Source organism: Aethina tumida, chromosome 5 (genome assembly GCF_024364675.1).
Source record: "Aethina tumida isolate Nest 87 chromosome 5, icAetTumi1.1, whole genome shotgun sequence".
NCBI classification, from domain to species: Eukaryota; Metazoa; Arthropoda; class Insecta; order Coleoptera; family Nitidulidae; genus Aethina; species Aethina tumida.
Window position 1 is genome coordinate 11,197,289 of NC_065439.1, and position 18,990 is coordinate 11,216,278.

Consider the following 18,990-nt stretch of genomic DNA (forward strand, 5'->3'; position numbering starts at 1 on the left):
AAATTATGTCACAATTTAGATATTTTGGATTAATTGTTACATTTTTAACGGTATCTGAAATTTAATTTATCTACTAAAATATGGAAAATAATTAATCACTATTTTGATTTAATTACTCCGGTAAAATTATATTATTTGTGTATAAAAATGTTTCTCAATTAATTTTAATTTTGTATATGTAAAATTATGGCTATTTTTTAAAATTTAAAAATAAATTCTTTGCATGCTCCAATATGAATTGACGTCTTGATTTGACGTTGGTTTGTGTTGGGAGCGTTGGTTTTATGAAATCAAAGTCACGTCGTGCATGAAGTAATTAACTGACATCAGCTGATCTATTTTCGAGTCTATCACAATCAATTGTTCATTTCCAATTGTTCGGCCGCAAACGATGTAATTCGAAATGACATTGAACGCCGTTCGCCTAAACCAATTACAAATTAACTAAAACCGTTTTGCGATTGTCTCCGTATTTTTTCTTTCGCTTCGGGTGTTAGTTTAGTTTTCGTTCTGTGTTTTCCTAGGACGTTTTGGTAAAATTGATTTCGGTCCGATGTCGTTTGTAGCGTCGCGGGAATCACAAGACGTTCCCGGGTTTTTATTCGATTTTTCAAACAAGGGTAATTGTGTTTAAATATAATCCTGAAAGGACACGTCCAAAACAAACAACGACGCGAATTTTTTGTTTTCGATTTTTCTCTTCTAAAATCATTAATTGGTTCGTTTATAATACTGGATTAGAGGCTGGTTATATTTAAACAGCTATTAAGTTTCTCTTTGGGCTTATTTTTAGAATTAAACGCCGAAGTTGTTTGGTAAAAATCCAATATACTCAAACGTAATCCCGATTCGGGGGAATTTCTCGCTCTTTGGCTCGTTTAAGAAATAGTAAAAAACAAACAAACATCAAGATTACAATTCAAATGTTTATTGGATCAATCCAATTCGATATGTACATAAATAACGTTGCAGTCGACTGGAAGAAAACAAAATTCTTATTTTTCAATATAGAAATAAAACGAACCATTAATATTTATAAAACCGTCGGATAATTTCTATCGGATATAACGTAAATTCATTGAAGTTTGACGTGTTATGTATGAGGGTTGAAATTGGCTGTTTCGTCAACGTGAAGCCTGCTTAAGCCTCTTCGAAGCTTTGATAAACTGAATTAGAATTATGACACAAGAATTTTAACCTAAACTTAAATTGATACCCTTATACATTTAATACTTTTTATTAACGACATGTGATAAACTTTTCAACAGCAATTAAGTAAATTAGCCATGAGAATTTTCATATAATAAATAAAACCAATGATCGTGGAACATTCCATTCAGAATTCATCCACTTGTTCACACGAAATGTGGGACTAATATCTAAGTGAAGGTACCCGGTTAGGATTACGGTCGTATTGCAGGAGCCCTTATGATTAGCCAAACAAAGCCTCAAGGGATCGTTTCTGCCAAAGATACTGTGTCTTTGGTAATTGACGAAACTGTCTTTCGTCCTCATGTTTATTCATGTTTCCACTGACACCTCGACAATGTTTGCTTTTGATAATGTAAAATTAATAACAATGGAAAAGAATTTGTACTCGTAATGCACGGCTAACCAACCATCATTTATAACAAGATAGTAATTAAATAATGTCCATTCAAGGTTGCATGTCGCTCGAATCGAGTTGAAAACGTGCACAAAGATTGAAACCATGATACACTGAATATATGGATTGGAACCGACTTTCGACTAATTTGAACAAATCGAACGATTGAAAATGCGAATTTTGCCATAAAGGTGTATGTTACGAATGCGACTATTAACGAAATTTATTGGACACTTTTATACTCATCGAACTTCAAATTGGATTCAATTAATTTGGAAGTCCGTTGTTGCTTCTGCATGTTTGTTTTCTCTGCTGATTGCGGGTTGCTGACTAGACTTCTTTCAGTGGAAATTCACCACTGTGGTTAATAGATTTGAAAATAGTTAAATGTCAAGTTAACACTTTCTACTTTTTAGATTCTTCTTCCGTAAATTTGTTCTTAAAATTAGATAGTTTTTGAAGGAAATATATATCCTATATATAATAATATATATTTTTATATAGTATTGAAAGAAAATAGAGCAACTTTTTATAAATTTAAATAATTTTTGTCCTGGTTATTATGTTCAAAAAATGTATATATTGTATATATGTATATATGTATATATGTATATTGAAAATTATCTTCCCTTTATATTATAATTAGAATTTGAATTAATTCTATACTAATATATTCCCATTATTATGAATTATTTCCAAATATCTTTTTTCATGGAAAGCAACAGATGGTCAATAATATATGGATCCATATTTTGCCAGGCCTCTTGCAGAAACGTGAATAAATATTGCTTATTACTATAATCTTTGTGTTTTATTTTGTTGTTCACTATCTTCCATAAGTTTTCAATGGAGTTTAGATCGGGAAATTGACATGGCCAGTTCATAACATTAATTTTTTCCTTTAAAAGTCACTGTTTCAAATATTTTGAAGTGTTCTTCGGGTCATTATCTAGTTGAAACTTAAGTTTTAGTGGCATATTTTTATCTGAATACGGTACCATGTTGTTCCTCTATATTTCTTTATACATAAAACCATCCATGATATCCTCTATTCAAAAGAATTCAAATCCTGAAAAGCAGCCCTATACTATTACTGACCTTTTGCCGTGTTTAACAGTGAGTATAGTAAACTTTCGGTTAAACTTTTCATGAATAAGTCGCCTTACATATAAAATCCCATCACTGCTAACCAGATTAAACTAGACCTCATCACTCCAGATCGCTCGTTTCCAATCATTTAAAGTCCGGAGTAAAAGGGACCTGGTATGTTATTCTCTGATAGTAGTGGTTTTTTGGCTGGCCTTTCCGCATGATGACTCTCTTGTAGGAATCTGTCTCTTGTGGTTTTTGAATAAACATTCATTGTTGTGTCTCAAGTATTTTACTGGAACTGAGGATCATTTTTAGAGTAGGATAAAATTTGTTTATCCTAAAACCTATTGATTTTTCTTGGTGTTGCAGTTTTATTTTTCCTTCCACATTCTCAAATCTTGAAAATTATTGTAAAATAGGTATTACAATCGAGTGATATTGATTTTTCTCTCATCGGATTGAAAAAACGATACAATCAGCGATTTTAATTTGAAAAATAATTTCTTTCCACGAAGCATTATATTAACTCAGTTTATTTTGGTGTATACTGTAAAACCAAAAATTATTGTTGACTTTGTAGAGATTGGTGACATTTAATAAAAAGGTACTTTACTTTTTGCCAGCCGAATTAATTAGCTAGTAGAATTATTTTTAATACAAGAAATATTCATCAATATGTTTGTATACAATGTAATTGGTATAAATTATATTAAAATTGCATATACAGGGAGGTAGCAATTTATATATTTTTAAGGTTGCTCTACTTTCTGCCAATACTGTACATCTATGGTTATTAAAAAGTTTAGTTATTACTGATTTCAGTATAATCATTTTAAAATATAAATTTATTATTCCAATATAATATTTTCTTAAGCAATTAATATTTGTTTTTTTTTTGTAATAGAATGACAGTTTAATTTTTTCTTAATAATCCAATGATTTTTTAAAGAAAAATGTGTGTGTTTTTTAATATGTTTGACGATAGTAGAAAAAGTTAAGTTACTATCGACTTATGTATAATTAAAAAGATTTAATTGTTTAAAATATGAACTAATTTAATTAGTTTTAAAACAAAAACTTGTAACTTATTGATTCAATATTTTTTTTAATGATCCCGTTTGTGAAAAAGTGACAATTTTGTATCTTCTTATGTTTGATTATGATATAATAATTTTAAAACATAAATGCAATAGTTTTTGAAGGATAGTAAAAATTGATAATAATTCAATTTTTTTTTCTATAGATTAGATATTGTTACTGACTACAGTAACAGTATAATCATTTTCAAATATAAATTTATTATTCCAAAATAATATTTTCTTAAACAATTAATATATATTGACTATCGACTTATGTATAATAATTAAAAATATTAATAAATTTAATCATTTCAAATAGTTTTAAAACAAAAGCATATCTAATTTATTTTTTTTTGGGTGATCCTTTTTGTGAAAAAGTGACATTTTGTATATACTTAGGTTAGATTATGATAAGTTTAAAACAAATTTAATCTTTTTTTCTAGTTTAGATATTTCTTTTAGTAGAAAATTGGTACTATTATATTTTTATACATCTGGGGTTAATAGAGTTTGGTTACTACCGACTCCAGTATAATTATTTTGAAGTATACATTTATTCCACAATAATATATTTTTTAAACAATTAATATTTTCTTTTGTAACAGGATGACAGTTTAATTTTTTCTTAATGTTCCAAAAATTTAAATATATTAAATGTTAATATATTTGACGCTAGTCACTATTCACTTATGTATAATAATTAATTTTTGTATGTACTTATGTTAGATTATGATATAATAATTTTAAAACATAACATGTTTCAAAATAATTAATTGAAATATTTTTTTTTCTGACGTCAACTTATATTTTGTGATCCAGTAAAGAGTTTAAAAAGAACAAGAAAAACTGTTAGTGATTGAAACACCTGATCGCCGTAGCCGAAAATCGAGGAGGCAGCGTCGGCGGCGTCGTCCGCGCGAGTGGGGGCAGAGCGCCGCTCTCGGCGCCGTCCAGTACCAGCCCAGCTGTTGACGGCGTCGAACGGCGGTGCGGCGCGCTGCCATCCATACCACACCGCACGACTTCGACCGCTCAATCTAACACCACCCGAAAAAATGATTAGCCTCTGACTCTCATCCCACCCATCGTAACGATGTGACCGTTTCGATTTTATTTGTCCGTTTTTTATTTTGCGTTTCGGTTTGTGGACGATGGAAAATGACCTAACAAACACCGGCGGATTGTCGCGGTTTTCGGTGGTTTTTGCTTTTTGTGTGCGTGCGTGTGTGTGTTAGTTAGTAGTAGTTTTAGTTGTGTTTAGGATTTTAGTTGATGGTTTTTCGCAATCCGATCAGAAATTGCGACCTTGGCGATTGTTTGGTACGGTCAATGGGAACATTTCCCGCTAAACACTGTCCATATTCCTGCAACGCGTCTGAAATAAACACGGACGGAAATAAAACGCGTGTGTTATGGTCCAGTAGACCGCCAACCTCCACGTGGTTAGTGTTTCGCGTACACCTACGCGAACCAAGTCGTCGACTTCTTATCAACCTTATCAATACCGATGGGAAAACGTACATGTGCTCGACAATCAATACACGATAATCAATAGTAGTGCACGATCAATCAACTTAAAAGTAAATAATAAAAGAACCTGAAGAACTAAACAAGAAACAGCAGATGCTTCAACAGGTGATGCGATGGTTGTTATTCTGGTGAGGGGGTGAACCAACAGTCAACCTGGTCGGGGCTTGGAAGTGCTGCTTGCCTTGGTGCGGCGCGCCTGAAGGCAAGCCGGTTCCTCCATCGCCACCGCTGCCGCCACTCGACTCGCCGCCGAGACCACGTCAACCGTCCCCGCATTTACAAGACATCGCCGAGGAGGAGGCCGAGTTCCTCATCGACGGGGAGGAACAGGCCACTCTGCAGCCTCTGGGCGGTCGGCTTAGCTACAAGAAACGAAGAAATGTGCAGTCACCGTCGCCGACACTATCGGTGAAGGCGTCCAGAAAGGGACAGCGCACCAGGTCGGTGACCAGCACCACTTCAAGCGAAGCGTCCGCCGGCAGTAACAAGATGCAGGCGGAACAAGGATCGATCGGGGATCTACAGAAGTATCACAACCGATATCTGAGGAACAGGAGACACACTTTAGCCAACGTTCGGTAAGATCACCAAGAGTTGCAACATATAACCAATTTGTCTATCTATCAACAGGTGTTGAAAACGATTATAACAATTTTGTAACAAAAATATGTAAAGCAATAATAATAAAACATGTTTTTACGTTTTTTCGTGTTATCTACAAATTTACATTCAACTTATCTATTACAAATGTATTTATTTTTGTTAAGGTGATGAAAAATATGAATTACATTTTTAACAATTTACGAGTTACATGCTTCTGAATAATTTCTTATTCTATTTTGGCATTTGTAGTAATTTTTAAAACAAATATTTGACCAATTTAACATTAATACAAAATGAGACATAATTCATATAAATTGATTCAATTGTTCTTCTTCCGTATGTATAATGCACATAATAAAAGTGCTCAGTCATATTATGACTGAACACACAAATATTCAACTGATTCAATCCAGATATGAAGACTATTTCTATTATCCATTGAACAAAAGCAAAATAAACTATTTAATGTATTTTCGATAAAAACTACAATAGCTCTTTTGTAACGATTTAAATAAATTTTCTAATAAAATATTTATTATTAAAATATACAAATTTTAAGTTTTTTAATTTTGATCTGTCGGTAATTTTTTATCATATTTTTATGATTAGTTACAAGCCTTGTCTCAGTGAAGTTTGTCCAACTATTCAAAACCTGAAAATTGTCAATTTATTTCATTATAAGCAAACTTTTAAATGTTCGATTATTTGTCTATCTATATGTTATTAGAGTATTTTTTAAAAATTTTCATGATTATCATAAAGAGAAAGCTCCTATTCATATACTGCAAGAACCACCTAAGAGTTGCGTGCTCGTCGCCAGGATATTTGGAACAATTTTACTCCGGATGATTGCCAAATATTAGTTGACACTATGTCGAGACGTGTCTAGGCGATAATAAGCCGAAAATGCGATGTAACGCAGTGGTAATTTTTAATTTAATTTTCATTCATTTTCTTTTTATAACAATATTAGGGATTTCTTAATATTTTTATTTCTGTTACTTAAAAATATAGGTGAGAAAAGCCTATGCTTATGCATAACAATTACATGGGAATTTTGGGGCCTTTTTCGGCTAATTTCTGACCAAAAGTAAAAATTTTAGGCTCAACAAGTAACTGGTTTTTTATTTCTAAAGTACGTTGAGTTTCAAGGGCTGGGGTTTTCGAATCAAACATTTTTATATGCAGGAATTCGAGCTTTTTATGGGTTCATGAATGGTCAAAAGGAAAAAAAAATGTGTAATAATGGGTGTTTTTTTAAATTTTAAGTTTTCTCATTAACACTTAGTGAAATTACACAGAATTACTTAATATTAAAAAAACTAATTGGAGCTTTGTATATAAGATGCTTGAAATTCCAATACTGTGAACATTTTTAATTAAATTAGATTAAATAAAAAGTCGATTATTTTTGAAGCCTAAAATTTTTACTTTTGGGTCAAAATTAGACTATTAAGAGCCCGAAATTTTAATTCTAATAACACTTCGGAATCTATAGAATTAACCGTTTAATGTCAATGAGAAAACCTGTAGATAGAAAATTTAAAATTTAAAGAAATATCTATTATTTTTAAATTTTTTTCTTTTGAGCATTCATAAGCTCATAAAGAGCCCGATGGTCCTATATGTACAAAATTTGGAATAGCTCCAGTGTAGGGGGCCCAAATTAGCCCATAAAAAGCCTGAAATTTCAGAACTAATAACACTTCGGAATCGACAGAATTAACCATTTAATGTCAATGAGAAAAGTGCAAATACATAGAAAACTTAAAATTTAAAAGAACACTCATTATTATTTGAGGTATATATTTTTTTCTTTTGACCGTTCATGAGTCCATAAAGTTTCCGAAATTCCTGCATGTGAAATTTTTTGATTCGTAAGCCCCCGCACTTAAAAAAACTGCCTAAATTTTTTATTTTTTGGCCGAAATTAGCCCAACATGAGCCCGAAATTCCCATGTAACTGTTATGTCGTTTTGGAGAAGTGTAAGGTGCAGCTTTTCTCTCCTTAAAAATGTAATTTACTAAAAGCAAATAAATGTTTCCAATGTAATCAAAAACTGTACTGATTTCAATAAATTTTCTTATAACTAATTTTGTTGGTTGGGCCAACTTCAGTGAGACAGGGCTCGTATATTATTAAATGTTAATTATTAATAAATAAGAAAGGGAAAATGAAGAATTGATGATAGTTAATAGCAATTTATAGATTTTGTAAATTATCGTCGGTCTAATGATATTTTCATATCCAATTTCCCGCCCCACGAACCAGTTATCAACTTGTAATCAAGCTTCTAAACTTCTCCTTTGACAACTAATTATATATTTAGTAATTTTGTTTTAATTAAGTTCTTGTTAATTATTAAAATACAAAATTACTAATACATTTTACTATTGTTTAATTTAAAATTGTTGGCATTAAATTATTTCATTTCATTACTAAATAATAATTATGAGTAATTCTAGTGTAATTCGACGAAAAACACAAAGCACATCGTAGTAAATAGAAGCCGCTTTCGTTTTCTATTTACTCCGATGTAATCGCAAAAGTTTCTTTAATTAAGTCAGCGCAATACTAATTCCGTCGAGCAAAACCGCTTTGACCTTGCCTCAAACGTCTTCTATTATTTTCTGGGTCGTAGACTCACTCCACAAACGAATTGAACTAATCATTTTTATAAAATCAAATTGGTCTGAAAAATTATTTTTATGTGTTGACACGTTTATAAAATTAGATAATCGATGTTTATTTAACGTTTTGGTGCCAAATTTAAGCAGATGAGACGGTTTCGCGATATGGCGAAAGAGATTTTTTATATATGAGGCGCATTAAAATGTTGGCGGCAGGTCAAAAATGAAATCAATTACGTGCAAACAGTTATACGGCGTGAGGATTTCATTTAAGCCGTTCAATTTTCGAATTTCAAGTGTCCTTTTTTGTGTGCGACAAGATTTTTTCGGTCCGCAACGTTTTTATTATTAAAGGTCGTTCTTTTTCCCATGGAAGTTTATAGATAGAGCGACGCCTGAAAGGGGTTAAATTCGCACTTGAAGGGACAATTATGAATGATTGATCACCTGAAAAATATTTCACATAGACAGGCCAATTTATTGTGGCAAGAATATTGGGGTTGAAACATCATTTTTAACCGAAATATACTTTGTGAATTTTAAAATTGTTCTTGGTTATTAATTACAACTTCTCCCCCATTTCTTCAGATACATAATTTCGAAACTTCTTTTGTCGTCTCGGAGAAATTGATTTAACAAAGCGGCAATCGTTTATTCGAAAATGCGTACATTTAAAATCGGCACTGTTAAAAGGCACTTTGCATTCAATATGCGAAACACTTTCATTAAATAAAATTACACGGAAAGAAATTGCTAGTGTGTCATTTAAAATGGTTTTTCACGTTAATTTTCGTTCGTACGAGTATGGAGGAAAATACCATTTAATTTGCATCCGTAGTTGAATTTTCCATTGTAGAAATTTCTAATTAACGGCGAAAGCGCTTTTATTTATTTTGATTCCTTTGTAAATTTCTCACACGAATATTGCAACATTAATTTGATTATTGTGACGCACAAAGGTTTTAAGAGTTTATCGAGTTTAGTCGAACGAACGAACTTTGAACTGGGTAATTTCTTTAAATTATACGACATTGTTTGCTATAAATATCTCGGTAAATACCGGTATGATTTTTTCGAATTATCTATTTAGATAAACATATGTAATTTATCCATTTCATCCAATTCAATACTTTTTTAATAATAATTGAAAATGGTGATCAAAATTTTCGTTGTCCCTTATTAAAACCGACGAAGGAAGTTTTATAAGTATGAATTGATTGATTGATGCAAATTTTATGTCAGAGATATGCTTATAAAAACAAATTTACTGGTGTTATGCATAAAATAATATTTTTAATGAGGTGCTCTTTTAATAAAATAAACTCGTATATTACATATTACGTATAAACATATTACATTCATAATTTTTGTCTTGCTCAACAACTTTAAAACGACAATACACTACAATTTAGAGAGTTTTAATTCTCTTTAAGTGATTCTATATTACTTATAAACTCTTTAAATATTTATAACTATTTGTAAAGAGACTTGAAGCTTTCCAAACAATTGTAAAAAAAAAATTTCGTCTAAAAATCTAAATGTAACTTATAGTTTCAAAACAGTTTAAATAAATCTAAGGTTAGATGACTTTAAATTACTAAATTCACTTATAATGTCGTAGAACAATTTTAAATGTAGCTTAGTCCTTTTTGAAAATTACATATTTTTAAACAATTTTGAGGGATTTTAAAGAATTGTAACTGTAGTTTCGGCTATTTTAATAACGTTTAACAATTCTAAATACAAGTGTATACTTATATTTAATAATATTTAAATACTTTTAAAATTATTTAAATATTATTAAATATATGTAGACACTTATAAATAAAATTTGTACCGGTAAGCGATAGCTTACTAATTATTATACGATTTTGAATATTTCTGAACTATGTAATATAAGTATGTACTGATTGATTGATGTAAATTTTATGTCCGAGATGTGCTTATAAAAACAAATGTACAGGTGTTATATATAAAATTATATTTTTAATGCGCTGCTATTTTAATATAATAAACTCGTAAAATTTTAATATCATAACATAATTTTAGTTCTGCCCAACAATATTAAAACGACAATATAACTTTTACTGTGTGCTTGGGCCCGAAACTAGTTAAATTTACAGAACTTCAAATAAACAAACAGAAACTCTTTTCTATATTTCCCTTAAAAAAAGGCCTATAAAATGTTTTCACCCTCGAACTTTCATTTCGTATGTTATTGCAGCCTTTTGGGAGCAGTTAGCTTGTGTTGCGTTAGGCCGGAAACTTTTTTACGCCGTATAAGCCAACGGGTCATGATTTGATTAACATATAAATCTAATTGTTGTTTTTGCACTGTTTTCATTCATTTTCATTTTTCTCGTGTCTGAGAGATTTATCATTTCGCCAGTTTTAAGATTTCGCATTTAATCTTTGAAAACGGTTAAAATTGAAACGACTGTGTTTTATAAAACGAGTGAGCAGTTTAAAAAGGCAAAGTTTAATCGATAAAAAGAGCCTATAAATAATTTAATGCGATGGGAAGGGTGTCAGAAAATGATACTCTAATACTTTATTACGCAATTTTAAATGTATGTATAATAAAATGGAAAACTCACTTCAATATTGCACAATTTAAGATGGACATACTTTATATCCACATTTTTATGTGTTTCAACAAATAAAATGTTGAGGAAAGTATAAAAATTGTTTACGATAGTTTCACAATAAATGTTCGACACGAATTAATCATATAAACTGGAAATAAAAAGGATTGTACTGGACTATTGATCAGTTTTATTTATATCCACGTGTAAAAGTTAATATTTCACAATTTGATTTGTTTTAAAACAGGCCGTTAAAAACACTTCGCAATTATGTGCGGAATTTTCACTGTCCGAATAATTAAATGCAACCTGTTAATTTAATAAATTACTTTTAATTCTCACTTGTTACTACATGCGTTGTATAGAAGTGGTCATTTAAAATAGTATATTTTAATAATTAAACCAAAATATTTTAGAATTCTTTATATAATTCTATATTATTTTCATATAATATCAAATACTTTAAACAATATTGTAAACAATTTAATCAATTTTTAATATTCCTGTTTTTATTTTAAAGTTGTTTTAAGTATAATTTTAATTTCACATTAGAGGTCTCTAAATAATTCTAAATATATTTAGACAATTGTAATGCTCTTTAAAGGATGTTCTCTAAACAATTCTTCTAATTTTTGTTTTTAGATATTGAAACTTTTACCATTTTTAATATATTAGACATGCCGGATTATCTTTAAACTATTTTAAGCATAATTTAGACCAGGGGTGCGAACAGCAATTAAATATTTATTTAAAAGGTATGCAAAAAAAGTATTTAAAAAATTTGTTTACAAAAATTATATTTATTGAAAACGTAAAAATCTTTAGCTATTTTAAGTAAATTTTGAGTGATTTGAAAACTTTCTATATATTTCTAAAAATTTATGTAATTTGTCATTTAAAGATAGATAGTTTCAGAATTCTACAAATACATACAAATTTAACAATAGTTTAGATAATTTGAAAACACTGAATATTTTTAAATACTTTTAAATAATTCTTAGACTTTCTGAACAATTATGAGTAAATTTTAGTTAATGGTAATGTAGTATAATAATCCTAAATATGATTTGGAAACTCTCTTTAAACATTTATAATTAATTTAGTCAGTTCTGATTCTCTTCAATACTTTTTAAATGTAATTAGATGTATTAAATAATTCTTCATAATTTAGATAGTTAGAAAACTCTCTAAACATGTCTAATTATAATTCAAAAACACAATTTAGTTTATGTTAAAATGTGTTAAGCTGTTTTAAATGTTCCAAATCAATATCCAAATCGTTTCGAATTGAAAATTGGAGTAAAAAATGTGTTTTATTCGTGATACACTCGCATGAGGAGAATTAATGTTCTATAGTTCCAATAGTGATGTTGAACGGCAAAATGTCGGTTGAAACAACAAAAAACTAGATAAAAATTGTTTGGGTTACAATAACTGAAAATATTAACTGCATAAAAAGTACAAAAACAAGGTTTGTTACAAACTTTAAATTTTTTTTATCTCATTTTCTGTTGGACTTTTATTAGAATTTTTTTAAGAAATGTACTTATTATTTAGCAGTGCATATCTGTTTAAAAAATTTCGGATAAGTTATGAGACACCCTGTATGTCAAAAAACGTGTGAATGCTATCGACAGCTGTTTGTTTTGTGATCTAAATAATAACAATTCTAAATAGAGTATAGATAATTTGGAAACTCTCTTTAAAAATTTATAATTAATTTAGACAGTTCTGATTCTCTTAAATCCTTTTCAAATGTAATTAGGTAGTTTTTAAATGTTTTAAATAATTCTACATAATTTAGATAGTTCGAAAACTGTATAAAAAATTCTAATTGTAATATAAATAGTTTCAACATTCTCCAGAAAATTCTGAACATAATTTAGACTACGTTAAAATGTTTTAAGCTGTTGTAAATGTTCTAAATCAATATACAAACTATTCCCTATTGAAAATTGGAGAAATCAACTTATTATTTAGAAGTGCATATTTGATTAAAAAATTTCGGATAAGTTATGAAGCACCTTATATGTCACAAAACGTTTGAATGCTATTATAGCTGTTTGATTTAGATCTAAATAAAGTAAAAAATTACACAAAAATTAAGACAAATTTACCGAAGAACAAGATTTAATATGGTCCTAAAGGGAAATAAACATTAATTAATTAACAATTCTAAATTGAGTATAAATAATTTGGAAACTCTCTTTAAACATTTATAATTAATTTAAAGAGTTCTGATTCACTTCAATCCTTTTCACAGGTAATTAGATAATTTTGAAATGTTTTAAATAATTCTACATAATTTAGATAGTTCGAAAACTCTCTAAACAATTCTAATTATAATTTAAATAGTTTCAAAATTCTTCAGAAAATTCTGAATACAATTTAGGCTACGTTAAAATGTGTCAAGCTGTTTTAAATGTTCCAAATCAATATCCAAACCGTTCCCAATTGAAAATTGGAATAAAAAGTGTGTTTTGTTCGTGATACACTCGCATGAGGAGAATTTAAAGGCCCCAATAGTGATGTTGTACGGCAAAATGTAACGTAATTGAGTGGCACGTTGCGTCTCCTGCGTCTCAATATCGCCTTCCTCAACTACCGCCTTTTAAGTCTATTTCCACCGGGAAAACAAATACGTCGATTGTCGGGTTCAATTAGTTCCCGCCATTTATGCATTCCGTTCGGTTTTAATCCGTTTTACTTGTTGAACGCGTAATTTTATCGTTATGCATTGATCATACGCGAGATGAAACTGGCGTATGCGTTCGGAATTCCGGCCGGAGTGGTGAGCTGTTGCGGTCGTGCTCGAAACTTGGTCCTCGAAAGCCTCCCATATTCCCGTGAATTGTTCGAGTAGTATTTCATGGGTTTTCTGAGATTAATGACGGGTAAATACTTCAGGCTTTGGACGAAATGCGGGGTGAATTTCCGCTGCTTAATATGATCAATTCGTTTTAAGCCCTCTCCTTGATATTATAAATCTACTCCCGCCTTTTCCAGTTCGATTGTTTAGGCGATGCTTGGAAATTATATTTCATGCTGTCAGCCATTTTGATGTCAACGGTTTTTCAACTGTTTTTGGATAATTTTGTGATGCAGAATCTAAAATTCATTTATCTGATCTAGTTTCTTAGATAAACTATATTTATTCCACAAATTAATTATACATACATTTAATACTTATCATTTAACAATTTTCAATGATTTTTTAGAATGTAGTTTATTTGGATTGTCCCTCTGGAGGTTACTTTCCTGAGAAAAGGAGGGCAACAAATTATCAGAATGCAAAGCTCCTGTAATAAGTTCAGGTTTCATGTGAGATGATTCAGATCTTGCTGATTAAAACCTTGATTCAAAGTCGCACTCATTTTTTTAATGGACTGTTGGTGTTTCTGTACCATCTCTTGTCACCTCAGGAAGATTGCTGAAGGATGGGATGGATATTTCTTCAGAGTGCCATTTGTATCTATTGTTCTAGGCAAAAATTGAAGTCATTGTGATGGTTTCGTGGCTTCTCTCAAATCACTGGCACATCATGTTTTAAACATTGTCTCATTATCATGGTCCATTGTCGTAAATATTCAACATCTTTTTTACATACAAAATATGGTGTCCAAGATTTATCTATTTTCCTTAAAATTGTATTCACCACATATACAGGGTGTTATCCGAAATTTTTTAATCAGATATGCATTTCTATATGTCAATTTAAAAAAAAAATCTAATAAAAATCCAACAGTAAACGAGATATAAAATGTTAAAGTTTGTAACAAATTTTACTCTATAAAAGCTGTTCAAAGTTTTCTTCATTGACCTGCAAGCAAACTTGGGACCGTCTTATCCAATTTCGACACACTAGTTCCTTGCTGCTGTTCCTGGAGACGCAGATTATAGGCAGCCTTTATGATTCGTTCATGCAACTCACCGATATTTTGTACTTTCGTACGTATACGGTATACTTTGGTTGACACAACAAATAACCACACACTGTTGGATTTTTAATATATTTTTTTAAGAAATAAACTTATTATTTAGATGTGTATATCTGGTCAAAAAATTTCGAATAAGTTATGAAACATCCTGTATGTTAAAAAGCGTTTGGACACTATTTTAGATTTAAATAAAGTAAAAAATTAGTACAAATTTACCCAAGAACAATATTTAATGTGGTCCTAAAGGGAATTAAACAGGAATCATGAGGTGCTCGAGGTTTATCTGGTTAATTGAATTTTATTTTTCGTATGAAATTTCTTACATCTTTTATCAGAACTGAATTAAATTAGCCTGTGTCGAAGAAACTAGAATTGATAGACTAAATCTACTGATATTTTTCGAATCAGTTTATTAAAAATATTTTAAATTGATTTTTTCCTTTACCACAAAGTAAACGAAAATTATTTTGTTGACTTGTGTATTCCATTAACAGATACACAATAATTGCACTGCAACTTTTTAAATTACATCTCAAAATTGAAATTAAACTTTCAAGTTTACAAGATCCGGGAATGAGATAAATTAGAACAAAGCGCTGAACGTTGAAAGTTTTATTTTTAAGTTTGCAGGTTCGAATTAATTTGATTTTAATGATTGCAGGGAATATCTGTATTGTTTCAACTTAAAACATGTGTTTCGTATCAGTTTAAGTGCTTGACATCCATTAGCATTTTATTTTGATTTCATCCTTTTTGTTTTTGGCTGAAACGTTCCTTTGTTTATACACATTTCAATCAATGTTCGTTCAATTTTTTAACAGGTTTTATGTGGAATTAATAATAAAACGACAACAAAATGCCCGTTTATTTTATGTGTGAATCGTAAATCAAAAGTATAAAGAGAGATTTCCGATTTAATCCGATATTAATGTTAGGGATTAAAATACTTATTCCGGGATTAAACTATTATAACGTTCTGTAACTTTTGTATCGGGTCGGTAAAACTTTATATCCATATTTGTTACCGCTGACACTAATTTTTTTTTAGGTTGAAATAGATTCCCAGTTATTGATAACTTAAAACAATGCTTGAATTATTTAAGCCAGACTCGTGCAAAGGTATTGATTTATATATAATGCTTACAATAAAAAAGTCACATTTCTACATTCGAGCAAAACATCAAAGTGCAATATATTATTTCATAACATGAAACTAGAGTAAATTAGACACGAATTCTCCTAATGTTGAAACAAGCATTTCAATGGTAAACTTCAATGTTTGTGGAACTGCATGTTGTGTCACTTTGCAGCAAAACTTTCAGGAGTGTCTGGGGGAAACGATGTTAACTTCTTGTCCCAGTTTTCTTTTAATAATTGAGCGCATTCGCCATTTTTTAAAATATTCGTTTAATATAATTTTGTGGTCGGACGTTTTCACATCGATGTTGACCGTTTGGAACATAAAAATGGTGTCAAGGTTCGAATCTAAATTGCTTAATCAATTCCCACTTTCAATATGCGGATAGAAGAAGAACCAATTTTCATTGGGACAAAATATCCGAAAATGGAAATGTCTTGTGTAAACAACTCGATAGAAAAGACGGGGAAAATGCTTGCACGAAATTTATTATTTACGTGCGTCGAAGGAATTGTTCGAAAATAACGCGTCTGGGGTCTAAAAAATATTTTTAATAAACAGAGTTTAATATCGCATGAAATTTATGCTGTTTTAATCTGATTCGATTTTCCATCTGAATAACTGCCGAACTATCGATGTATTCATATTAAAATTTGCATGCGAATGTTTGCGGGCTTGAATGTGTATTAATAAATGTCCCTATATTGCGTATAATAGCTCAAATTCGTTTTTCCTGATGTTTTGTAGCCGCAAAAACTATAAAAAACAAACGTAGAAAATGGCACATATTGGGGTGTAAAGTTGAAATATTCAAAATGGCTTCGGGTGTAAAAGTGGGGGATTCAAACATTCTAATTAAGGGGTGACGGCACGTTTGTAATTGCCCTCGAGAAATATAATATTAATAAGGCAAAAAGACGCCCAGTTCACTTAACAACTCCGGTCCTGATTCCAATTAAGAATTAATCCCTGTAAGCCGATGAATACTTTTCAATTTCGTGCCTTTTAAAATTGTCGTCAACCTTGATCTCTTCCACCAGTTTACTTAAACGGGAAACGTTTTAAATTAATATACTTTTATTTTTTATAAAGATGCTTCTACGAAATGATATTTTTGTATTATTAATGACTATAAATATCGCAATTTCGAATAGGAAATTAAACGTCGACATAAACAATGGCAATGAAAATTGTCAGGAATATCGATTACGGATATTTCGGTCTAAATGCGAGCTCGGGGGTGATTTAATAATTTTGTAGTTGACATTTAGATCAAGTATGGGCCATTTTGACGATCTGAAATTAAGATAAGTGGACTCGGCCGATTAGTTTTTTCACGATAAACGTAATTGAATTGGCTGTTCTACTTTTTTCCTTCATGTCTAATCGTCATAGCATTTAAAAAAGTACACGAAACTGAAATCACAATAAAAAACTTTTTAAAGTAATTAATTATTGTTTTATATGCGTTATATGCCAATGTTTTTATATTCTGTTCCATTATAATCACGATTTTATATATTAATGAAATTGAAATAAAATTTTCCATTACAGTTTCATTGCATAAGTTTTTTTTTCGGTCGAATGAAATTTTCCTGGCCATATATACGCATTTTTAGTATTAGTAATTAAATAATTTTTGAATTATTATTATTATTATTATTATTATTATTATTATTATTATTATTATTATTATTATTATTATTATTATTATTAAGAAATTGAAATATGTTGTTCATTTTCATGGCATTTTCATTCAACTTTTTTGGGACTAAATAAAATTTTTTGTTCATATTTGTTTTTATAGAATTTTTTTTTTTTTTGAATTTGTAATTGTTTTTAGATTTTTGTTTTTGCTGTTATATTTAAATATGTGGTGTTGAAATTTCAAACATTGTTTAAAGCCTGTATGTTAATATTTTCCTTAAAAATACGAAAATATTTTTTCTATATAAAATAATCGCTGTATAAACTTATTTTTATTAGAAAATGGAAGTGTGATATATACAGTATTGAAAGATATAGTATAGTGTGTATACAGTATTGAAAGAAGAAAGAAGAGCAACTTTAAAAATGTATAAATTGCTATCCCCTGTATATGCAAATCTAATATGATTTATACCAATTATGAACTCACTGTATACAAGCATATCGGTGAATATGTCTTGTATTAAAATAAATTTGTTAGCTACAAATCAAAAAACTAAATATTCGCCTGGCAAAAAGTAAAGCAACTTTTTACTAAATGTCACTAATTTCTACAAAATGGATAATAATTCTTATTTTTACAGAATGCACTAAAATAAACGGTGTTAATATAATGCCTCGTGGAATGAAATTATCTTAAGAATTAAAATCACGGTTTGTATCGTTCTTTCAAAACGATGAGAGATAAATCAATATCGGTCGATTGTAACGCATATTTTACAAAAATTTTCAAAATTTGGTAATGTAGAAGGAAAAAATAAATCTGGACGATCAAGAAAAACCAATAGGTTTCAGGATAAACAAATTTTGTCCTACTACAAAAAAGATTCTTTCTTGAGTTTCTGCTAAATAAAAGATCTAATTGAGACACAACATGTAATTAATGTTTCTTCAAAAACCGTAAGAGATAGATTTCTACAAGGAGGTCTGGAGTGATGAAACCAAGTTAGAAGTGAAAAGACGACTTATGCATGAAAAGTTTAACCCAAAGTTTACCATACTCACTGATAAACATGGCGACAAGTCCGTATTGGTATAGGGCTGCTTTTCAGGATTTGTAATGGGTCCTCTTCTTTGAATA

General features: G+C 29.8%; 1 protein-coding gene across 4 annotated transcripts in view; it reads left to right on the forward strand.

Annotated features, from left to right (window-relative positions):
• The window catches only part of LOC109596530 (cAMP-specific 3',5'-cyclic phosphodiesterase-like), a 229,574-nt gene that overhangs the window by 49,654 nt on the left and 160,930 nt on the right, over positions 1–18,990 (forward strand). Inside the window, exon 1 of one of the 4 annotated variants that reach the window (XM_049967678.1) lies at positions 4,759–5,885. The exons of the other annotated variants lie outside the window; for them this stretch is intronic. Within the exon in view, the coding sequence (XP_049823635.1) occupies positions 5,797–5,885 (89 nt within the window). The 5' untranslated portion in view covers positions 4,759–5,796. Of the gene's footprint in view, positions 1–4,758; positions 5,886–18,990 lie in introns of those variants that run through there. 4 annotated transcript variants of the gene reach the window in all.